The sequence below is a fragment of the Amborella trichopoda genome, chromosome 6, assembly GCF_054954075.1.
Source record: "Amborella trichopoda isolate Santa Cruz 75 chromosome 6, AtrichopodaSantaCruz75HAP2 v2.0, whole genome shotgun sequence".
Taxonomy (NCBI): Eukaryota; Viridiplantae; Streptophyta; class Magnoliopsida; order Amborellales; family Amborellaceae; genus Amborella; species Amborella trichopoda.
In genome coordinates, this window is record NC_142341.1 from 50461878 (window position 1) to 50487806 (window position 25929).

The window sequence follows — 25929 nt, forward strand, 5'->3', positions numbered from 1 at the left end:
TGAAGTCTTTTAAGTGTGATTTGAATTTGTTGTCAATATTTGGATTTTGTTAATCAACCTAGTAAAATTTCCTTCATAAAAAGGCAGGGCAAGTATAATTATGTTCAAATGCTATAAGAAATAATTATTTTAAAAATTTGAGAGAGGAAATAAATAGGGAAATTATTGCAAATATATCTTGATTTAAGGTTAATTGGAAAAAAAACCCCAAACTTTCGTTTATCGCGTCTATATTTTTTTTTTTTCATTTTTGATTTTTTTTGACCAAAATGACCTTCACGGTAGTAAATACATATCAATTTATACGGTATTTAAAATACCGTAGTAACTTCAAATAATATTACGGTTTACCGTAAAACTTTGGCCATACTGTAAAGCTAATTATGGTACTTTAAGTACCATAAAAACTAAAACCCATTATCCGGCATTTTAAGTACAGTAAAAACTATTCTATCTTATACGACACTTAAAATGTCGTAAATTATTTTCTCATCCTGTTTATATTTATCTCTTTCATCTCTAATTATCTTCTCTTTCTCTCCAATTCTTTTTAATATTTATCTCTTTTTTCTCTCTCTAATTATTTTTTATCTCTTCTTTCTCTCTCTATAGTTTCATCATCGTTTCCTTAGATCATGTCCTCTGTTTTACATAGCCGAAGTTAGTGGTTGATTACTCTCTCTAAGGAAATGATGATGAGATTGTGTAGAGAGATAGGAGATAAAAAAGAATTGGTGAGAGAAAGAAGAGATAAATATTAAAAAGAACTAAAAAGAAAGAATAGATAAACATAAAAAGAATTCGAGATGAAAGAGAAACATAATGAGAAAAGGTTTACTACATTTTAAGTGCCGTATAACATGGTTAGTATTTATAGTACTTAAAATGCCGTATAAGGGTTAGTGTGAGTTTACGGTACTTAAAGTACCGTATAAAATGCCCTCAGTATTAGGGTACTAGAAGTACCGTATAAAGTTCCTTAAGCATTATGGTACTTAAAGTACCGTATAACATGCACTAACTATTACGGTAATGTGACTACTATCAAGGTCATTTTGGTAAAAAAAAAATCGAAAATGAAGAAAAAAGATGCAGACGAGATAAACAAAAGTTTGGGGTTTTTTTTTTTTTTCTAATTAAACTTAAATTTAGGTATATTTGCGATAATTTTCCAAATAAATATTAATTTCAATAGCCAAATGATTACATGCTCATGTTACAACAAACCTTGACTTGGACCCAAATTCATCAGACCCTGACTGGAATCGAAAAGTTTGGGACTTAGACTCGAAGCAGACCAGATCTGACCAAAAAATTAAAATATCTATGTACTTAAAATATATTTTATATATTGGGACAATAAAATATAATCCGGATCCGGACTTGAATAAGATTTGGACGTGGACCCGACTTGCTGGGTCCAATTTTTGAACCCACATTTGGATCCAAATAGTGTCTCGGGTCGGGTCTAGGTCCATTGCCACTATTTTCTTTTTTTGGGTGAATCAATGGGGAGAGGGTCCCTACCTTGATAGGAATTCAGCCTAGGCCGTAAGAGTGTTAAAGTCAATGGGGATTTGGGCCCTTACCCTTTGGTGGGGCTCATCAATACTACCACCAAAGCCCCATGCCATTTTCAAAGTGGTGAGAATGGAGTTAGAAAGATGTCATCATGGGGCTCAGCAATACTATCGTCAAAACCCCATGCTATTCATAAAGTGGTAAATCAATAGGGATTTGAGCCCCTACACTTTGGTCAGAATAGAATCAAAGACTTCATGATAGGGCTTAGCAATACTATTGCCAAAGCCCCATGGCACTCCCTTGCCACCCCTACCGGGGAGTAAGTGTATAACATGTAAGAATATATAATATATGCTCATTACAATATCATTAACCTTTATAAAATTATTAATTAAAAAAAATCGATATGTAATGCATATTGTAAGCCCTTGATTCCAGGTTATAACGTAAAATATCGAATCTCTCTACCCCTCTCTAAGGACCTCCATGCGCACTCTCTCTCCTCCTGTTAATGCATAATCTTTCCTCAATAAGGATCTCTCAGTAGGTTATGCTAATTCAGTACAAAAGTAAAAATGCAATTGGCCATGTAATGCAATAAAAATCCAATGTTTGAGTGACTTTGAAACAACAATTACCGCTGCATCACAAATGTATGGGACGATGCCCAATCGAACATCAATTGCCCATCCCATCATATTTGGGGCAATCTTCATTCTACTTTCTCATTGTGAGAGGAAATTTCAAAACACAAGCCGCAGCAGCATCTAGTCAAAATCCACTCCAAGCTGCAAAGCCAATCAATTCTCACAATAAGCACTCAAAACACATAACTGAGAGAGAGAGAGAGCATGGAATGGCCTCTGGTTCTAAGGTCATCAAGGTGATAGGGTGCCATAATATGACGTTTAGAGTTATATCTCGTCAAAGTTTAACATTCTTTGAAAAAAAAAAAAAAAAAGAGTAGAGAGGAAAGAAAGAAAGAAAAAAAAAAGAAAAAAAAGAGAGACAGATATATCTTTTTGCGAATCGGTGTCTAAGGGCCTGCCAGGATAGACTACTAAACATGAATTGTAATATTTTGTTTTGCTTGTGCAAAAACGGTACCACTAAACAAGAATAGTGCCATTTTTCTCGTTTGTGTGGAAGAATACTACTGCGACTCATTTGTATGAAGTGAGAATGAGGTTGGGGCATTGGTGGTAGGGGAGTTGATACATTAACATAACATCCCACCCTCCATTCCCACCATTAACATAGCACCAAGAAATCCCACCCTCCATTCCCACCATTAACATAACACCAAGAAAACTGGACTCTCATTTGTATAAACCCCCTTTTGAACACGTGTACAAAATGCCCCAAAATAAACACTATATGATAATAACAAGAGGAAGAAAGCTATCTTTCTCCCTAATTCCATCCAAACTCCCCCTAAAAGATAATAACAAGAGGAAGAAAACCATTTTTCTCCCTAATTCCATCCAAACTCCCCCTCAAATTTGTGAAATTAAAACTGAAATCTCTTTTAAATAGAATAACACTTCCTTTTCATGCACATGAAGTACATTTGATTGCTTAAATTTTTTGGGTTCAGATCCAGGGTTAAATAAAAAATTTTAAAAACAAAAATGAATTATCAAACAAACAAGGAAGATGATCCTATGAACCGACCGACTTTTCTACAAATTGTTGGCCCGATGGTCAAGATTGAAAAAATGAGATGATCTCGACAACTGAGAATAATTGACATTTGTTACGCATATTTTTTTATTTGGAGTGCGTAGATGAGAGCTATATGTGTAAACAAAATTTAAGATCTATCGAACTCTACTATTTTTAGAAAAAAAAAGTATCAATATATAAATTTGGCCATTTGTTCATTTTTTTTCTCCATCATGGGCTGCTCGTCCTATACTGTGCCAAAAGGCGCTTGATTCTTACGATCTTTTCCCAATAAAAGGATCATCGTTAACATTAATTAAAAGGATCTTACTCACACTTGCTCATTTCCACACTTGATCTTTTCATTAAATGAAGTTTCCCTAAATTTAAAGGGAAGATCATTTAAGTTTCATTAAAATAGAAGTCAATTATTTATTTTCACTTCAAAATAGGTTTATACTTCACCTTAAAATAAAGGGATTGTATATTACAAGACTATTTACTTTCGGTACTAGTAGGTTATAACCACCATTAGCTGTCTAATGTCAAATTCAATAGATTGAAGTATCATAAAATTTGAAAAAAAAAAAAATTCAACTTGGAGTCTAGCCAATGATACACCCTGAGCCAACTGATTTGAAATGTAACAATCAAAAGTAATTATAACTCTCTTAAACCAAAAGTAAGTCGTCTTGACCTATAGTTTTCCTAAAATAAAGCCCTCATTTAATATTTAGGAAGGTTACAGCCTTAAACAATCAAATTAAGCCTCCAAATTTTATAATAAATATCTGTGGTCTCAAAAAAATCTTAAGATGGCTTGAGAAGCTATTTTTATTTCTAGTTATAAAATTTTAAACTCCAAAAATCGTTTAAATCAAGTAGATCTATAAACACACGAAAACCTTAAAAATGGACGGTCCAAATAATGAGTTACAAAATACATTATTTTTAGAACTCAAAATCTTTTTTTTCTTTTCATATTCATACATCTCGGTGTTGAATGATCAACTAGAGGGTTTTTTCGATATCAAAACAACCTTTTATGATGGATTTTTGAGATGCACGTTTATCCTACATTTTAAGATTGCAACCTTATATAAACTTTTATGGTAAACAATCCAATTAAGGCGCACATCCAAATTTTATCATAGCATGTAATTTTATTGTAAAAAATTCTTAGGATTATCTTAAAATCTATGCTCATATCTAATTAGAAAATTTGAAACTCTGGAAATGGTTAAAATCAAGTAGATCTATAAACATATGAAAATATTGAAAATGGACGGTCTAGATAATGTGTTACAATATGCACTCTTTTTTGGACTCATAGACTTTTTTTTTTACATATTCATACATCGCGATGTCAAGATGATCAATCAGACAGTTTTTCAACGTTAAAACAACCTTTTCGATAGATTTTTGAAGTGCATCTGTAATTCTACATTTTAAGGTTGAAAACCTATATAAACTTTTTCCTCAGTTAAATAGTCAAACTAAACATCGGAATATGCAATATTTTATGTAGAAATAATTGGTTGATTAACTGTTAAGATCAAATAACGAAATATTCATAGATTTTGGAACATTTTCTTGGTTGCAATGCCAAAGGAAATGAAGTAACAAGGGAGAACTGATCAATTGTGTTGGTTTGGAACTTAGTTGAGGGCATAAATTTAGAACCTAGTAGGTGAGAAAAACTGTCTTAAATAAAACGTGGATTCCAATGGCTGTTAATTCATTTTTTTGGCTTTTAATCCGTAAGATAGTTGCTTTTATCACAATTTTAATTCATACTTATTGTTGATTCTGACTTAAAATTTGAAATAAGTGATCAACAAACTCAAATTTCAGTCCATTATCCCCAATTCACTCTTCTTCTCTAGTATCCCTGGAAGAATCAAATTTTGAAAGTGACCAAAGTACCGGCATTTCCCTTACCAGTTCCAAAAACAAGAGTTTGGTGCAGTTGAGAAATCTGTCAATCTGTCCAAAGAAAAAGTAGACGAACGTGGCGGCGGCGGCGCTAAAGATCCGCGGGGAAGAAGGACACGATATTCCGGTACACGGGAATCGGATTCTGATGAGAGGGGACCAGAAGTTGGTGAGAAGGGTGGCGAAGGCGAGGACCAGGGCGAGAGTGAGAAAATGTACTTCTCATGGTTGGGGCCTACACTGATAGGTAAAGGGGAAGGTGGGGTGGGAGGAGAGGAGGATGGAGATCCTGAGCCAGAATTCATGATCCCCACATTTTAAAAAGAATGGCAAAAGAAAAATGAAAAAGTGAGGTTTTGATAGCAAGAAAAAATGGGAAAATAAGGCAAAAAAGAAAACATTTTGCAGCTTTTAAATGGGACCATGAAGAAGGGATGGTTTGAGCTTTGAAATACAATAGAGGATGACTTCCTTTTGGGCGCCACCTAATGGTCACCCCCCAACCGTCAAACGAAAAGTTTAAAGCCCATAATTTAGAGCTTAAAAAATGATTCTTTAGGGCTTCAAAAATTTAGAGCTTCAAAATTTTAATTATAAAATTAAAGCTTCAAAAATAGTAAAGATCCAGCGGATCTATGAATACTTTAAAATTTTGAATATTGACGGTTTGGAAAATGAATCATAAGATGCACCATTTCCAAGACTGTAAATCTATTTTTTCTCATGTCCATACATCTTGAGATCGAGATGATCGATTTGAAGATTTTTGGGCATCAAACCAACATTTTCTAGTGATTTTTCGAGATGCGCCTTAAAATGATTGTTTAGGGGCTCACCCTTATATAAATTTTTTTCTAAAAATTTTAAGAAAAATATATAATGCAATCATTTATCTTTGGTACAAGATGGTCACAATTGAGCTTGACCACTAGATGTAATATTGGATGATTGAAGATGTTTTATTGACCAAGCTTAAAGTCCAAAAGAAAATTTCTCAAACTTTATGACACATCCAAGCTGTCAGATTTCGCATCATATAGTTATAAGTAATTGTGATATCGACGTATAAAAAATAAATGGTCTCATTGTATATAATCCCTAAATTTTAGCCTCACTTTTTATTGTCAACATAAACATAAATTATAGGCTCATAAAGTATCACATATTTTTCTTGGGTTTTGTGATTTCAATTTTCTAGCGAAAGCACTTTGATTCAATTTTCTCGCCGCTTTACAGCCAATTTCAGGTGAACATACCTCAGATTACTATGAATTTTCTCATATCTTAGGGCTATACTGTCTGAAATTCCTCTCAAATGGCCCCCTCTCTCTCTCTCTTCAGATTCCTCTCTTTCCCCACTCTCTTTGAGTTTTTCCTGAAAGTCTTGTACAAATTCTTCAACCTCTCTATTGAAGTTCCTGGGTCTTGTGCAAGTGCCTCTCTCTCTTGTACAAGTGCCTTTTAAAAGGGCACCTTTCTTTTCTCTCTCTCTCTCTCTCTCTAGGATGAAGTTTGGGAAGAGCTTGAGCAAACCAGAATGAAGAGACAAGTTCCTCTCTTATAAGGAATTGAGTAAGCAGCTCAAATTCATCGAGCCAAAGGCTAACCATGAGAAAAAGGGGGTCACTGCCTCTATGACCAAGGAAGATGGTAAAAAGAGAGAGGAGAGCCTTAACAAGTTTTTTCAAAAATTGTTTAGCGTTTGTTTTGAGTTAAAAAACCTTTTAAAATACACAAGTTTAAGTTAGAAGGGGTTGTGATTGGTGTATATATAAAAAAGATGATTATTTTTTATTTAAAAAAATTATTTTAATAGATAACTTAGCTGTTAAATAAGAATAAATTTAAATTTTTTACAAAACTACAATGGTATTTTGGAAGTTAGTGTCTTGAAATTTTATTTTTAGAGTGCATTTGTTTTTTAGTAAAAATTTCAATTTTATTTTTTATAGAAATGACAAAAGTACCCCTTGTCTTGTAGTAATATTTACGAAATTTCTTTTACTTAATGATGAAGATATCACAAAAAGTAATTTTTTTAAAGAAATATATACTACAAAATTAATAAATCCACCATTCACAACTCTATTTGAAGGGTTTTGAAGTTTAGATTCTCCCATCATAAAATTGGAGCAAATGGGTTTAAGGGGTTAGAAGATAGTTTTTTGAAAAATTAATACCCCCATATACTTTTCAAATTTATAGATCTATTAGGAAATGGTATACCAAATTAAGACGAATGCCAAAATTTTCTAATTGTTTTTTAAAAAAATTAATATAGCTGCATACTTTTCAAATTTGTGGGTCTACTAATAGATGATACACCAAATTAGGGTGTATGGATAAATTTTCCCTTGTATTTACTAATTCTAGTGAGAAGCTGAGTCATTTTGTTAAGAGGTATATATAGGGCACAATTTTTGATATAGTGTTCCATTATTTTCACAAAAAATTGAACAATCATTTGATAGATATTATCCATGAGTCACTCTTTAGAATTTAATTTTTCCATCAACTTGATTTTTAACTTATGTGTTATAAATATTAAAAAATTCAAAATATCCAACTTTATATCTTAGCAGTTAAACATTGGCATTGCAAACGTAACAAAATTATTAATTTCATGTATATCACTGTACACAAGCCTTAATAACTAAGAAATCCTTTCTGGTTATTTTGGCATTTACGCGTGCTTTACATTTCTCTTAGAAAATTCACCATATTGAGATATCAACCTTGACTTAATCATAGATTTAATTGAAGCATAATATAAATGGAAAAGTTTTAAACGATCAAGTTGGAGCCTACCTTAAAAAATTCAGTAGAAGAGGTTGTTTTGATGCCTAAATATCATCAAGTTGATCATTTCGATATCAAGATGCACGGACATGAGCAAAAAATGGATTTCAAGTTTTGGAAATAGTGCATCTTGTAATACATTCTTGGACCGACAATTTTTAAGATTTTCAAGTTTTTATAGATGTACTCGATCTACACTATTTTTTAAGCTTTAAATTTTACAGTTAAAGATGAAAATCTAATTTAAGGCTATCACAAAGATTTTTGGAATTAAAACCACATTTCTCGATACCATTTAAAAGTAGGCTCTAATTTGATTGTTTTGAGCGTCGGTTCTATACAAACCGTACCATAATATAAATTTATAAATCTAGCATGCCTCATAATTACAAACTCTCGCAATAAAAGCATAATAATTAGCATCCTTGATCAAATCGAGTTTGAAAACTTGTACTTTTCATTTTCTTAATAAAATCTTATTAATGTTAAAAAACAAAAAAAAATTGAGCACCCCAATGCAAGAGTATCATTTACAAACAAATACAACATTCTTGGTCAACATGATTTTATTTGATCCAATTAGCACTAACGCAATAGTGAATAGGCTGAGAGTGCCTCATGCTCTTAAGTATACATGTAAATTTATGCTTCACATATTCCAGCCTTCTCTTTCATTTTTTCCATGATTACAGTGATAAAAATTTCTTTATACATTATTTTCTCTCATTCCAATCTATCACGTGTGGGACTAAGACTTTTTGGCTCTAAAATAAGAAAAAACCGACCTTTTTCAGAACCGTAGCCTATGAAATATTATTATTTTAAAAAATCATCATCATCTTCAAAGCTTTTTTTTCAACTATTATTTTAAAAATATTATACTTTTATATATAAATAGTGATAGATCCCATTTGCTTTTTTTAAAAGAAAAAAGTGTATATAAGGTTGGAATCTTAAAATGTAAAATTATCGATGCCCTTCAAAAATCCATTGCAAAAAGTTGTTTTAATATTGAAAAGCCTTATAATTGATGATCTCGACATCGAGATATATGAATATGAAAAAAATGATTTTGCGTCTCATAAATAGTGAATCTTGCAACATAATATCTAGAAATAGTCCATTTTCAAGATTTTCATATGTTTATAGTTTTACTTGATTTTAACCAAATTTGGAATTTAAAATTTTATAGTTAGATACGAAAATAGATTCTAAAATAATCCTACTAATTTTTTACACCAAAAAGACATATTATGATAAAATTTGCGGGTGAACTTTAATTGGATTATTTAAAGTTGCAACCTTATAAAAATCACACCTTTTAAAAAATATCACGTTGAAAATGCTATATACATTGGAAGTGTTATTAGCATTGATGTATGGTGATGGACATAGAGCGAAACCTAATACTCAGGTCACGTAGCGTTCTCATGTGTGCTATTTTCCTTCCATCATCATCCATCAAATTATTAGATGGTGATAATTACTCTGGGAGCGTTGCAACCCAACGATTGCATACTAATTTGTGATAAAATATAAGGGTATATAGGTCAAACTTCTTGATTCTGAATGGAAGGCTAAGATTGCCTCAATCACAATGTCACGTTTCTGTACTATTTTTTAATTTGTTTTCTACAAACCATTTTGATATCAAATTTTGAACGTCAAATTCTCTATTAAACTCGCACTATCGAAAAATATAAAAAAAAAATATTTTCAATAAAATAAAATGACCAAAATGCTCCTGTAAAGACTCAAGGGGTATTTTGGTTATTATATTTTATCGAAAATTTATTTTTAATATTTTTTATAGGTGCGCCCCAATGAGAAGATGTCACATACCAAATTTCATATTCATACAATTTGTATAAAAAAAACTAAAAATAAAATGCTTTGAGACGTCGGATCTAAGACCAAACCGTGAGTGACTCTCTTGATCAAAATTGAACGGTTAGATGGTAGGGGAAGCATAGATCTTCTATGCCGTAGGGGAAGTATAGAAACATTTCCCCACAAAACTTTTATTCTATTAGGGTGTCTATATTGTTCCCGCTCAAGTGCACTATACAATTTCTCCCTCATGAAAAATACCCATTTTAGAGATATGTTTTCGCCATAAAATTTTGGGATCTATTTTAGAATGTATCATCATCATCATCAAAACTTTTTTTCAACTAATTGGGGTCGACTATATGAATCCTAGTCTGTCATTTTGCACTTTAATGGCCATACTCTTATTGAAGCTATAGATCCCCCTATATTTTTTCACTACTTCCAACTACGTATTTTTAAGCCTAGGCTTTTTTTAGCCTTCCATTTTAGAATGTATAGTTAGAAATATAAATTCAAATGTGTTAAACATTTAGATCTGACAATCCAAAAATTGGATCCTCTGCTCAGTTTTATTTTTCAAGCACAAACATGGCGTTTTTCTATTTTCTAAGTCGGCAATTAAGCTGAGAAAGTTACGTCTCTTCCTAAATTTGGGATCCTAAAAATACTCCTAGATGGTCCCGGGGATCATACTTGAGAGAGCATATAATCTCTTGACTTATTAAAATCCTACTCAAATTTTGGTGAAGTTCAGGTAAAATTTGGCTGCCCAGAGTTTTTAAAATTTTTTGTTGTAGATCTATTCTAAGGCTACAAAAAAAAAAAAAAAAAAAATCAAAATTTGCAGTTCAAAATTGACCATTAGAAACTTTAGCATTAAGAAGAAGTCCAAAGAAGTAATATTTATCAGACATAGGGTGGTAGTTAGTTGAACCATTCATAACTGACGACAGTTAAATATTGTCTAATGTTCAGCGTTGAAGACTGAGTTCAAGTAAGTTGAGATTGAGAGGGGTATCCACTGCACGTATGATGTTATCCCGCGGGAGCATATTGTACACTCTTTCTTCGGTGGAAAATCGAAGGGCATGTTTGATTAGTGGGGCTTTTTGAGAGCGGGCAGACCAAGTTCCATCAATCAACCCTTCCATGTTTGTTGCTAGGGCGTGGAAGCCGAAAAAACATGGGGCCCGGCCTTTCCACACCCCTCTTAAAAGTGCATCATTTGTGGTAGACCCCGCGACCACAACAAAAGCACACAGGGGTGCCTCCTTTAATTGTACTCCCTGCATGTAATTTTTGCTCATGTTTAATGAATCTCGTGTTATCATTATATATATATATATATATATATATATATATATAAATAAAAGAGGGTCTCTTTGACACCCCTATATATATATATATATAAAAGAGGGTCTCTTTGACACCCCTCTTTCACTATTTTCAAGCACCCCCTAACAGTATATTTTAAATTTTAAATTTTTGGAATTTTATTACTAAAAAAGCATATATGGATGGCTATTCTGTCATTGTACACTTACTTCCTTGAATTAAAGATTCAAAAAATATTTTCTTGGTAGAAATTTTCAAGATTAACTTTATTATCACCAAGGACTATTTTAAAAAAGGAAAAGAGTTGGTAAACAAACATTCGGATTTGAACCTCTAAAAATTGGACATCAGGACTTTATTTTTTCATGCATATATGAATGCACGTGGTTTTTTTTTTTTTTTTTTGGCTTTTTTGGGTGGTTGGACCTAGTCCATATTTTTTTATTTTTTGGCCTATATGGGTGGTTGGACCTAGTCCATAGAGGGGCCCTGGCCCTAACCCCCATTGGCTAGGCCGGGCTACATAAAAAAAAAAGAAAAATAAAAAAGAAAAAGTCAAGAAAAAGGAGGGCCATGTTGGGCTGGCACCGTAATATCTTTGGCCCGGCTGCCCCTGGTGGCCTCAATCTCAGGCCCTAGTTTTAGGGCTAGGTCAGACCACCTGACCCATTGCCACCTCTCAAGGCCTAGTTTTAGGGCTGGGCCAGACCACCTGGGCCATTGCGGCCTCTAGTTGTCATCGAAGTTGAGGAGAGTTGGTCCCTGAGATTTGGAACCCTAAAAATGATGGCTATCATATGAGGGAACAAGTACCCGCAGGAGCTTTTGGCTTATTTTTTTAGGATGAGGTTTTTATATGGCCTAGGCTTTACGAAAACAAAGTAAAGCTCACTTCAAATCTCTGTCCAAAAAGTACTTTCTCACGCAAAAATCTCTGGCTCTAAAATCAATTTTTAACATGGACAATAAATTTTGTAACTAAAAGAGTGATACATATGTGAACACTTATTTTTAAAGCAAAATATTTAGTCTGGATGATTTATTACAACATATATTATTATTATAATTTGAAAATTTTTCACAGATAACGTTTAAGTCGAGATGATTAATGTAAAGACTTTTCAATGCTTAACTTACAATTTTCAATGAATGATGAAGTGAGGATTTACTTAATCGGGCTTTTTCTTACACATGTACACAGCGAAGGAGGAGAGAGACAGATTCATGTACACAGCGAAGGGAGGAGAGAGAGAGAGAATCTCAGTTACGCCTTGAAATCACAGATAACATCACACCTCAAATGAGACAAAGACCACTCAAGAAACATAGGAAAAGTATAGAAATTTAATTGAATAAGCGCCCAAAACGTGGAGTTCTATTAAGAAAAACAATGGCAAAGGAAAAGAGAGAGATTCTTCCAGCTGACCAGTCGTTTGCAAACTCACACACTCAACCATTAAAATACATTGGAAAGCATGGCTAAAAATTTTGGTACTACTTATAAATATGGAGTTGGGTCTAGTTTAGGTGAGGGTCAACTGCTCCATAGTATAATATCTCTCTTCTCTCACCTGCTCCTCCCTTTTTCTTTCTCTCTCTTCAGAGATTCTCAGAAAACCAGGTACCATTTAATTTTGGAGTTCTCAAGAAGAAGGGAGAAGAGAGAGAAACAGAGAGAGGGATAGTTAGAGAGAGAGAGAGATGAAGGTTTTGTGCATAGCTTTGATATTGGTGGTTTGCCTGTTTGATGTGAGAGTGAATTCACAAACGGATTCATGCAGTTCCAATCTTGATCTTGGTGCTTCGGTCTCCTTCAACACAAGCTCTCTCATTTGCCTCTCTGTTTGGAGCTCTCACAATTATATCCTCCGGGTAATCATTTGTGTTATTTTTCTAGTGATAATCTTAATAGTTTTGCACCTAGATTTCATCTTCTTTTCACTTTCTTTTTCTTCATGAACCTTTTGTTTCAGTTCAGTTCCTCTCTCTCTGTTTTGATTCTGAAAAGCTTTTCAGTTCAGTTCCTCTCTCTCTCTTGAAAATCAAGAACTTTTGAGACCAGGTCTATTGAGGGAAGAGGGTTTTCATGATTGAATCTGAAAAGCAATCTGCAACCTGTCTCTCACTGCTCAATATATATCCGGTTTCTAGAGAGAGAGCCATGGTTTTTCCTGTCTCTCACTACTTAGTATGTATCCTGTTGGCCAGCTCTCAGGGGAATATGGTTAGGCCTAGGCTAGGGTTTGCCCAGACCATTGCTAGCTCTACATCTTGGTCAGTAGACGAATGAGCCTGGTTCATCGGCATTTAGACAAACCTGATTCTTGAGGTTGTTATAGATAAGTAGATGGTAGGGTTGAGAATGGGTTGGATTCGGTCCGGATCAACTGGGATCCAGTTTTTTATCTAAAAAGTACACATGGGATTCGGTTTGGATCCGGACCTGATCGGATTTAGAATATTTTGATTCGGATCAAGATCCAAAACGTATACACGGGATCCGGTTTCGATTTGATCCACAAAAATTATTTAACGTACTATTTTATATCTATAAAATAATATATAATAAAAAATATTATATATATATATAATATTTTAATTACGGTCTGGACAACTAAAATGAAATTCACATCTATTTTATATACGCGTGGTGCCCCGTGTAAAGGCTTTTAAAACTAACAGGAGAACTTATTTATACCTCACGCAAACATCAAAAGAATTATCCATTTAAATTTCCATGTCACTTCACCAGAGAAAAAAAGTCAAAATAAAAACTCACATGCATTTTTTTTTTTTTGGGTATTTCAACGGGGAGACAGGCCCTACCCAATTTGTTAGATAGATTAAAGAGTTAGCTTCTTTTGACGGTGTGAGTAGGTGGTGCTGGGCTTAGAAACCACATGGTAAATAGGTATAGGGGTGCTACCATTACGACCTAGCTGCTTTTCTAATAAAATAAATAAATTTTTTTTTTTTAAGATAATTCAATAGAGAACACAAACCTCTACCCGTTTTTTAAGATAGTTCAAGAGGTAGTTTTTTTATAAGTCGTTAGTAAAGTGGTGTAAGTATGAATGAAAACCACAACATGGTACTATTGTGTGTGGGTGCGGCCACCACGACCCCACCCCTTTCAAAAAAAAAACACTCCCTTCCTTTATAAGAAGGCTCATTTTCTTAAAAAGTGGCGTACCTCATTCGGTCACCATAGGAAGAATCTGCATTCATTCTCTTTTCTTTTCTTTCATAGTCACTTTCTTTTTCTTTTGGATCAAAGTTTGAAGAAAAATATAAATTTTCTCATCTCACAGTATGGGCAAACCAGTCAGAACACATGGAGCTTCGTGCTTTCAGCCCCCAACAACAATACATGGGTCGGAATCGGCTTCTCACCCAGTGGATCAATGGTGGGTTCGAGTGCAGTTGTGGGATGGTTGCCTACAAATGGCAATGGAGTAATCAAGCAATATTACTTAGGGGGTAAGAGCACCCCTCAGGTGAACCCAGACCAAGGTGACTTGCCCCTTGATAACTCGAGCCTTGTGCTGGTCTCGCAGTCTTCGCGCCTCTACTTAGCTTTCCAGCTCCAAACTGGCATGCCCCGAACCCGGCTCCTCTATGCCCTAGGCTCCCCAAATGACATCCCTTCTTCCAATGCCAGGATTTCCCAACACCAGGACATGATCTCTACATCCATCGAATACTCAACAGGTACGGTAATATCTATCTCTCTCTTACTCTTACACACGCACACACATGAACCTAAACTGAACCCGACCCAATTAGGTTTGGACTGGACATGGACCTAGACACTTTGTCAGGTCTAGTTCAATTGAGCTTAGATTGAACAATTGGGTCCTGTATAGGGCTTGACCTTTTTTTATGGTAATTCAGACGAGCTCCTACCCGTTTTTTTTTTCAAATCGTTAGTGGTTTTTTTAATTTATAAGGTGAGAATGGAGGTCTATACTTTAGCTAGGGCACAAGTGGTGCTACCACCACGATTCCAACCCCATTCTCATAGGGCTTGACCTTTATCACCACTGTTCTCTTTATGCTCTCTGATATGATTTCAGGTCTAAGCTCAATTAACCACCAAAATTGAGTTGAGCCCTATAGTTACAATTAGAGCTATCAATGCGGCCGGATCGACTTGGCTAAGGACTGGGTTCAGGTCTAGCTTTTGGACCAAGTGGTCTGGTCCTAGTCCAGAAGTATGGACCTGAGAGTCGGGTTTGGCTAGGCCACGCTCCATCATAGACCTAATTAGGTCACGAGAGTTTATAAAGCGACCATTTATATTACAAGGAAGTCACAATTATTCTCGCCTATTAGATGTCGAATTGGATGGCTTGGGATGACTCATGAAGTCAGAGAATTTTTTTTTATGAAATTTGTTTCTATTCACTGACACTCTTACAACCACCCATTTTGAAATTTAAATGACAATAATGATTGCGACCTCCTTGTACAAAATATAAATAGTCTCTTTGTAGACAATCTCAATATACATAGACTCTGACCCAGACCCTACCCGACTATTTCCACCGTAAACACAATTCATTAACATTGATCGATCAAGGCATTATTTTTACTAATTTTCTTACTGTTTCTCAGGAACAAGCTCAACTACAGGCACCCCTTACACTACTCTAAGAAGAACTCATGGGTTGCTGAATCTGGTGGGATGGGGCATTCTCTTGCCAATAGGAGCCATAGCTGCTCGTTTCTTGAGGCAATGGGATCCCTTGTGGTTTTACCTTCACCTAGGCTTCCAAACCACTGGGTTTGCCCTTGGATTAGCTGGGGTAATTTCAGGGTTTAGGCTCTATGACAAGCTCGCTGCTGATGTCCCCAAACATCGTGCCATTGGGATCTCCATCCTTGTAATTGGGTGCCTTCAGGTCAGTTTTGTTGGTTGCCTTCCACTTCCCCTTAGATCCAATTTTTCCTTTTTGGAAATTTGTCAAAATAGATCTAATTTACCAATTGTGTAGTATTTTACTTGTTTTTAACTATCCCAATTCATGATCATATGTGTTTTGATGGGATTTTAGGATTTGAATCCCATCCACGTCATGTGGACGTAGAGGTGGCAATGGACCCAGACCTGACCTGGGACCCGAGCAGTAGACCCAATGCGGTTTTGGGTATGGGTCCAACAATTGGATTTGGCGGGTTGGCTCCGGCTCCAAATCTTGGATCCAAACACTAGTCCGGTACGGGTCTGGTAGTATGTTTCGGGACCCAATGTATGAAATATATTTAAATATAGTTAAATAAATATATATTTTAATTTTTGGGTCAGGTCCGATCGGGTCTCGGTCTTGGTCTAGGTCCGGATCCCACATTATATTTTGGGGTCCAACCAGACCTGGACCCAACCCGACCCGTTGCCACCCCTATGTGGACCGGTGCACAAGCACCCTTCCCACAATGAGATTTCACAGGGGCATATCTCGGGGTTAAAAATGAATCTTCTATTTTATTTTTTATTTTAATATAAATAATATTTTCATCTAAATTTTGGGGTGTAGGTTCATTCCTATAAATAACTAAATAAAAATGACTAATAATATTTTAAACAATAAAATCAGGTTGGTTCAATCTAAACTATTAAAAAATGCTTGTGCACGTTTTAAGCGTCCACAACATGTTGGACGCAATACCAACCCTAAATCAAAAGGCGTAGAAAAAATGTTAAAAGATGTGTTTTTAGGTGAATTTTCCTTTCCTCATGACTTCATCATTTTTAAATCCCGAAATAAGATTATTAGTGTATCATCTAATGAGTGGGAATGATTGTGACCTCTACACACAAGAAATAAATAGACAATCCCATAAGTCTAGTTAGAGATTGTAGACCAAATAATCATTTCATTTTAAGTTGAAGTCCTAAGTCAAACTGAAATGGCTTCAATTCAATTAGGAGTAGATGTAACAAACTGTTCACTTCTAAGTTTAGAACCAAAGATTATACATGTCCATGGGGCAAATTTTAGTGGTTTTTAACCTTGTTTTGGTTGTGGTTTTAGGTCATGGCAATATTGGCTAGGCCAGACAAGGCCTCAAAGGTTAGGAAGTATTGGAATTGGTACCACCATTGGATGGGGAGGGGCCTTGTCATACTTGCAGCTGCAAATATTTTCTATGGCATTCATCTTGGTGAGGATAAACCCAAGGCATGGAATGTTGGGTATGGGGCTTCTCTTGGTGTATTGGCCACCATTGCTTTTGTACTCCAGTTGAGGATGTGGATGGCTAAATAGTGGGGATGAAAGATAGAAGATTGTACTCTTTTTCTTTCTTTCTTTTTTTTCTTGTTTGTTTGCATATTTTTGGTAGGACTTGGCATTTTTTATCCTCACTTTTGACTTGGTGATAGTTTATTTTTTCATTTTTTTTTTCTTCATAGCTATGATTTTGTGTATTCTTCTTTTTATTATTGATGTAACTATCACTTGGACCGTTATATACATAGTTTCCTAAGGTTTGAAGTTTCATGTATTGTACACAAATAGTTTTTTTTTTTAATTCATTTTTTCTTGGGGGTTTTTGTCGTTTATTTTGAGTACGAAGAGGGGAAAAAATGAAAAAAAAAAATGAAAAAAAGTTTATCTTGAGTGTCATATGCTTGGCAGTGGGTGTTCTTTCAGAGGTGCAAAACTCTAACTAGGTTTTGTTGTTTGTTAGTTCAGTAGTAGAAAGCAAACTTGAGATGTAGCACTGCTAAACATTTATTGCTAACTACTTAAGCCCAAGCCCATTCGTAACGAAATTCTGACTGCTAGTAGCATGCACATGCTTCGCATGTGACAAAGAAATTAAGTTATTTGAAAGGTTTAATTATTGTAGAAGTAGGCACCAATTTAATTGTGGATTGCCAACAACATTTATTAATTTTTTTATAATTGTGAATTTATCTCTTTTAATGCATTCTAAAATCTATTACCTTACTGCCAATTATTATGTTCATCTTTTTAAATACTTGTTTAAAATTAGATAACTATGTATTGATTGCTTCTTAGTTCATATTGATAGATGGGCATTTCATATGGAAAGGAAAATATGAAAAATATTAAACTTTCTGAAGAATAAGTAAATCTGCATCTCAAATCTTTCTGAAAATTGTAGTTCTGGCATCAAAGAGCCTACAAATCGGTCATCTCGACCTTGGCTATTATAGATGTCGAATAAAGTAAAGATTTCAAGACCTAAAAATAGCTTATCTTGTAACATATTATCTAGACCCTCCATTTTCAAGTGTTTATGGATCTGCGAGATCTATACTATTATTTGAAATATAAATTTTATCCATAATAGGGTTTTCCATACTCGATATATTTTCCAGAAGAGAATTTGAGGTGGACTTTTTCTTTTCTTTTTCACAAGGCCTAGGCTTTATAGAAATCACTCGCATTTGAAAATCATATCTTGCACTAATGTAAATCCATAAGAATTGTCTTAAATAATTGTGATCACCTAAAATTGGTGTGAGATCCAACTGATGCAGCCAAAACTACTACACTTTGAAATAGAGCTTGTACATACAACACTCATCACCAAAGCAAATTTGTATTATAACATAAATTTGATCTCCTAAAAATGGTCTGAAATGACCATGGTAAGAATTTTAATGCTGTTTTTAGGGAGTCTGGAAGCTTCCGCTTCCAAATAGTGGCTTCCCCGCTCACGTAACAAACATGGGATTGTTACAGTTTGTGAAAGCAGCGCCTTCTCGAAACCCCAACTCCCGTGAAACAAACACGCCCTTGTAGTTTAAAACTGGTTAGAATTTCTCTTCAATCAATACAAAGGCAAAGTATATGCTGAAATAAAAAATCTGTGCTATAGTAATTCAATAGGGAGCCAATTACTTACTCCTCTACTTTCATAATTTGGAGGGGGTATGTTTGATAACTAGAATTTTTAGCTTCAAAAGCTAGGGCTTCTAGTTCAGCGTAGCACTTCCTAGTTTATTGACATGAAGTGCCCTTGGGAACTAGCTTTCGGAAGTTTTGGGCTATCGCAATATGAGAACTTGCATCGTCCAATCCTTTCATGGAAGTTTGCCGATCCTATTTCTTAAGAATTTGCCTCTTGCCTTTTTTTAGCTTCATGTATCATTTTCTCTCAAATTGTATCCTTTCTCTCGCTAAATTGTTTCTTTCTAACCATGTCCTTTATCTCAATAACTTATTTCTATCACTCTCCTTTCTCTCGATAGCTCCTCACTCTCTCTAGATGTCATACTCTTTAACTCCTCTCTCTAATCATGTCTTTAATCGCGCGTTATGTCTCTCTCTAAGTTCATTCTTTCTTTAATTGTGTCATTTCTCACCACGTGCTTTCTTACTATAAATCTTCTCTCTCTCTCCTCTTTTTGTCTATGAAGTTTGAAGCCTAACCTCTGCTTTTTTTTAGATCATTGTGAAGTACAAACTCTGTATGCAAGAACTTCTAGACATGTCATCAAACAAGTATTTCTAAACTTCTATATGTCAAATGGCTTCCGCTTAATAAATTTTCCAGAGACTAATTTAAAGAGATGTATAAACAAAACGGGAAATTTATAGAAAACATATTGTTTTATCTCTGGAATTAAAATATAGTTCAATATACTTTACGTTTTATACTCAAGTCATACTTTTTTCAAAGCATATATTGTTCTTTAATTTTATTTCTTATTTTATATATCAAATAAAACTCACCGTCACATAACTATATAATGTATCTAAAAATATTCAAATTAAATAAAATTACTAGTTTGCTCCTGAATGTTGCCAGGGTGTTTTGATTATTTAATATTTTAATATTTTTCTGAATGTGTGATGGTTAGAAGTGTAGACCTACCAATTTTGAACTCAACCTAATATATAAAAACAGATGAAATTAAAGGTAAAAGTTTATATAAGGTGGCAACCTGCCAATGTAGAATTAAAGATGCATCTCAAAAATCAATCGGAAACGATTGTTTTAATGTTAAAAGTTAATTGATCATCTCGACATCGAGATGTATGATATGAGAAAAAACAAAAAAGATTTTAAATCCCAAAAATAGTGCATCTTGCAATACATTATATAGACCGGCCATTTTCAAGATTCTCATAAGTTTATAGGTCTACTTGATTTTAACCATTTTTGAAATTTAAAATTTTATAATTAGATATGAAAATAGATTTTGAACTAATCCTAATAATTATTTACACCAAAATTATATATCATGATAAAATTTGGAGGTGCATCTGAATTGGATTGTTTAAGGTTGCAACCTCATAGAAACCACACCCAAACTTAAAATACACTTTATGCTATCGGTTAAACTTGAATATTAAATATGAAATATATGAGACTCTTTTTAAATTATGAAGGAAAAGTATACAATGAGACCATTTACCTTTTGTATAAGGTGATCACAATTAATCTTGACATTTGGATATCAAATTGGGTGGTTGCATTTATTTCATTGACCATTCACAAAGCTCAAAAGAAATTTTCTTAAACTTCGTGACACACTCAAGCTATCAAATTTCACGTCGGACGGTTGTAGACAATTGTAGCCTTCTTGTACAATAGATAGATGGACTCTTTTTAAATTATGAAGGAAAAGTATACAAGAAGACCATTTACCTTTTGTACATGGTGATCACAATTAATATTGACCTTTGGATGTGAAATTGGGTGGTAGCATTTATTTCATGGACTATGCACAAAGTTCAAATGAAATTTAAATTTTTTTGAGCTTTGTGACACACTCAAGCTATCAAATTTCACATCGGATAGTTGTAAGTAATTGTAACCTCCTTGTACAACAGATAGATGGTTTCATTGTATTTAACATTTTACACTCAAATCCACTTTTGAGAATAGGTAATATATTTTTATTTTATCTTTTATACATTAGATAAAGTTCAAATTTTAGATATTTACACTTCTAGACATTACTCATCCATAAAAAATATAAAAATAATTTAAAAAATGCAAACTATCAAAACACCCGTGCAAGATTTAAGGGTAATTCGATGATTAAATTTATTTTCAATTATTATTTTTTGTAATCGTCGTAGCAGTAAGTATGAAAGCCTAAAATGTGATTTGAATACAATAGAAAGGAAATAAAACCGAAAACCTATATTACATACTTAAAATTTAATACTATGTAAAATATGAAATACATGTTTTAAAACCTGGCAATTTTTGATGCGGATCGCCAATTCCAATGGGACTTGGTTGGGATGAGCCGGTTTTGGGATTGTATGGGTCTTGACCTTCTTCCACTTGAAGTACCATTCTTATTTTTATTTTTTCCCCTTTTTAAACTTGTTTAATATTTTTTTAGGTCCCCTTAAATCCCCACCGAAAAAATCTTTATTTTTTATTTTTATTTTATTTTACTTTTTTAAAATATTTTTACGATAACCAATTGGAATAATTTAGATTGCCAATTCAGTGATTTGACATGGGTTTGTGGGTGAACTATCCGCTCATGCGAGCTTTTTTAAATGATGGAGTTTTTATAAGGTCTAGTCTTTATGAACTCAAAGTAACGCCTCACCTTGAATCCTAATCTAAAAAATCTCCATAATCACTATAAAATTAATTTCCAACACTGACTACAAAATTTGAAGCTCAAAAAATGGTACAAATATTGCAGATTTGTAGACACTTGTTTTTAGGGCGGAATAGACAGTTTAGATAATGTTTTACAATATATAGTATTTGTAGGGTTTGAAATCCTTTTTTTTTTTTTCCACAACCTTAATAGTTAATATTGAGGTGATCGATTTGAAGGTTTTCTAATGCTAGAACTGCAATTTTCGATGAGGTTGTACTTTTTTTATAAGTCTACGGCCTTATCAAACCATTTTCCATTTTTAAATGGATGCATTTTCTATAAAGCTTAGGCCTTATAAAAAAATTTAATTAAAGCCTCACTTGAAACCTCGTCCAAACAATGTTTTAGGCAAAAGAAATTGCTATGACGGCTCTAAAATCAATTTTTAAGAATATGAAATTTGTAGCTCAAGAAATGTTGCAAATCTTGCATATCCGTAAACATATGAAAATGTATAGTACGGATAATATACTACAATATACACTGCTTTTAAGTTCTTAAAATCCTAATTCTTTTCACAACCGTAACATACAAGGTTGCGATGATCGATTTGAAGGCTTTTCAACACTGGAACAACAATTTTTAATGAGTTTTGAGGTGATGATTTATTTTTTTCTATAAGGCCTAGGCATTAGTTTAACATTTTCTTTTAAATTCCAAAATACTAAGGATCAACGTGTCAATTCTCTTAGGGCGTGTATGATAAGAGGAAGTTAGAGAAGAAGAAGGACCTTCTCCATTACTATACAAGTTTCGTGTTTGATGCACGGAACTTATACAATAAAAGAAGTTCCACCTAAAACTTCTATATTCTCTCGTGTTTAAGAAAAAAATTTCATATGAAATGACGGAACTTAAAATAGGAACTTGGTTCCTCAAACCCTATTACACTTTCCTCCTTATATATATATATATATATATATATATATATATATATATTTATGTGATATAACATATTTTATTATATTATATAATAAAATGAATATAAAGTACATTAGTATGTTATATATATATATATATATATATATATATATATATATATATATATATATATATATAAAATTATATTATGTTACATATATTATATATATTTATATATAATATATATATTTATATGTTATATATTTATGTAATATAAGATACTTTATTATATATTAAAATAAATATAAAATATACTATATTATATATTATAGTATTTTATAAATATCATATATTTATATCTAAATTATTACCATATATATTTATGTATTATACGATATTTAATTATATAAAAATAAATATGAAATACACTATATTATATATTATAGGATGTTATAAATATCATATATTTTTATCTAAATTATTACCATATATATATTTATGTATTATAAGATATTTTATTATATATATTAAAAATAAATATGAAATACACTATATTATATATTATAGGGTGTTATAAATATCATATATTTATATTTAAATTATTACCATATATTTGTTTTATATTTTTTGGGAAATTATCGAAATATATCTTAGTTTTTGTCTATTTGGAAAAAAAGCCCCCAACTTTTATAAACTTCATCCACACCATTTTTCTTCAATTTTGAGTATTTTGTGACGAAAATAACATTTACAGTAGTCATATTACCGTAAAGAACAATTATAATATTTTAAGTACCGTAATGAATACTGCATATTATACGGTACTTAAAATACCGTGAGAAAACCTTTCGGTATTACAGTACTCGAATTACCGTAATACTAATTAGGCACTATAAACCCTAACTGAAACTTTTTTTTCATTTACGGTTTCCTTTTCTCATTTACGGTTTTGTTTATACCATTTTAGGGATCTCCTCATCCTCCAACTTCTGGGCATTCAATTTCTCACGAGGTCTCCCTCATTTCCCTCATCTCATCAGATTCTCCTAATTTGGTAAGAAAACTCTTACTTTGTAGTATTTCATTCAAAGTAGCGTAAGTACGGCGTAAATTGGGGTTTTTTGTTTTTTCTCTAAATTGGGTAAGTTTTTCATTGTTTTTTAGCTGGTTTTGGAATGGGATTTTGGTGTTGGCATTGTTGAAATGAGTTCTCTTTATTGTTTTGGAGTTCAATTTGATTTCTATTGTTGTGATAGTGGTTATCAACTTGGTCTTAGGTGGATGTTTTGAATCTAGTTGATGATTGTTATGCAATGGTGAGTGGATGTTTTGAATCTAGTTGATGATTGTTATGCAATGGTGATAATGATCATTTTCATTATATGGCTACAAGACGCAAAGACCTAAAGATACCTCGAGATCATTATCAAATTTTTTGGTATACATTTATCGGTAGTTTTCTTTGATTGCATAGATCAAGACTTTGTTTGTGGTTTGATATTGCAATCTATCAAGTTTGTTCTTGTAAATAGGGTTTATTTTTTATTATTATTACATTGGGTAAAACCAGCGTTTTAAAAAACGCCGAGTAGAACCGGACTCGCCCGGTTCGACTCGGAATTCGCGAAAAGGGACCGGATCGGTTGAAAAATCGGAAATCATCCGGTTCTAGAGAGAACCGGATGATTCCGCACAGTGACTAGCCGATTCACTGTACGGAATCGGCGAGTCCGAACAGTAAACCGACGAGTCGTACGGTTTTTTTTTTTTTTTTTTTTTTTTTGTAATCCATGATAGATTTTTTTGTAATATTTGATCGCTTTTTTTGTAATCCATGATCGAATTGTTTTTGTTTTTTTGTAATCCATGATCGAATTTTTTGGTTTTTTGTAACCCATAATAGAATTTTTTGTAATCCATGATCGAAATGTTTGTTTTCTTTTCTTGTAATCCATGATCGCTTTTTTTGTTTTTTTGTAACCCATGATAGAATTTTTTGTAATCCATGATCGAATGTTTTGTAATACATGATTGAAATGTTTGTTTTTTTTTTGTAATCCATGATCGAAATGTTTGTTTTTTTTTTTGTAATCCATGATTGAATTTTTTGTTTTTTGCTTTTTTTGTAACCCATGATAGAGTTTTTTGTAATCCATGATTGAATTTTTTGTAATCCATGATCGAACTGTTTTTTTCTTTTTTTTGTAATCCACGATTGAATTTTTTGTTTTTTTTTGTAATCCATGATCGAATTTTATGTAATCCATGATCGAATTTTATGCAATCCGTGATTGAATTTTTTGAAAATTTGTGATTTTTTTTTTTTAATCCATGATCGAATTTTTTTTTGTAATCCATGATAGAATTTTTTGAAAATTTGTGATTTTTTTTTTAATCCATGATCGATTTTTTTGAAAATTTGTTTTTTTTTTTTTTTAATCCATATTATTCAAAGAGAAAATGAGAGAGATGATGATTCTGATGCCACCCTATCCCAGCCATATTATTCACATATCGAGTCCCAACAGCAACAGTGTAGGGATGAGCATGAAATACTGTAAATTAAATGCTGAATGGCGGTTCATGCAGGGAAAGAACATATCAATATTCGCATATTCATTCAAAAACATGAAAATTCTTAATGGAGCACCCTCATTTTTTATTGAATTCATAAAAAACAATATTTATAATGAATTTTAATAATTTTTTCGAATTTTTTTTAAGCTTTATTCTGACCGATTCACCCGATTCCCGATTCGGATCGCCGATTCGCCGATCCGGATCGGTTTTTCGGAAGCCCGATCCGGGTCACCGATCCGTTTTTTAAACCATTAGGTAAAACGTAATCTCTTCTCTCTCTATTTTTTTTCTTGTGCTCTGAATCTTCATTTTTCTCTTCTCGGCATGAAGCATTTATCACAGTGGTTTATGTGATTTCTCCTTCATTTTCTAGGATACACGCATCGAGTATTCTAATTATCTGCTCATGCTTTTCTAGTGATCTATGCATATTTTTTTGCTTCTTATCCATGGTCATTTCTTTCTCTATAAGCATTTTTTAGCTTCTTATCCATGGTCCATTCTCATGCTATATATTATTTCAGTTTCTTTTTACACCAACTTGACCATATACTTCTAAGTTGTGTTTCGATTGAAAATGGATGTTGATAAATTTTTGAACAGAGATCATGGCCGAAGGTGCACTGCCCTGGAGGTCATGAAATTCCTACATTGCTCAATAGACAAAGACAATATATATTGCAAAATATCTAAGAAGGAGAAGTAGGTACACATGTTTCAAATTATATTCTTTGTTTATCATGTTGGTTAATCAATTTATTTATTTTAATTTTTGAAATCAC

At 33.0% G+C, this 25929-nt stretch overlaps 1 protein-coding gene and 1 non-coding gene across 2 annotated transcripts; one reads left to right on the forward strand and one right to left on the reverse strand.

The window, feature by feature from the left end:
* Positions 1-2045: 2045 nt before the first annotated feature.
* Positions 2046-5566, reverse strand: LOC110008518 (uncharacterized). Its single transcript, XR_016057231.1, has 2 exons — positions 5131-5566; positions 2046-2312 (listed from the first exon to the last, which is right to left on the reverse strand). It is a non-coding gene; the product is annotated as an uncharacterized LOC110008518 (transcript).
* Positions 5567-12461: 6895 nt separating this feature from the next.
* Positions 12462-17592, forward strand: LOC18448749 (cytochrome b561 and DOMON domain-containing protein At3g07570). The gene is made up of 4 exons (XM_006858810.4): positions 12462-12963; positions 14403-14802; positions 15709-15995; positions 17127-17592. The coding sequence occupies exons 1-4, from the start codon at positions 12793-12795 to the stop codon at positions 17358-17360; spliced, it is 1092 nt and encodes a 363-aa protein (XP_006858872.2). The 5' UTR covers positions 12462-12792; the 3' UTR covers positions 17361-17592.
* The last annotated feature ends 8337 nt before the right edge of the window (positions 17593-25929 follow it).

Excerpts from the sequence above, each read along its gene's own strand:
- LOC18448749 (XM_006858810.4), top strand. The coding sequence starts at position 12,793 with ATGAAGGTTTTGTGCATAGCTTTGATATTGGTGGTTTGCCTGTTTGAT. Across the intron at positions 12,964-14,402 it reads CTCACAATTATATCCTCCGG|TATGGGCAAACCAGTCAGAA; the intron begins GTAATCATTTGT and ends CTCATCTCACAG. Across the intron at positions 14,803-15,708 it reads ATCCATCGAATACTCAACAG|GAACAAGCTCAACTACAGGC; the intron begins GTACGGTAATAT and ends ACTGTTTCTCAG.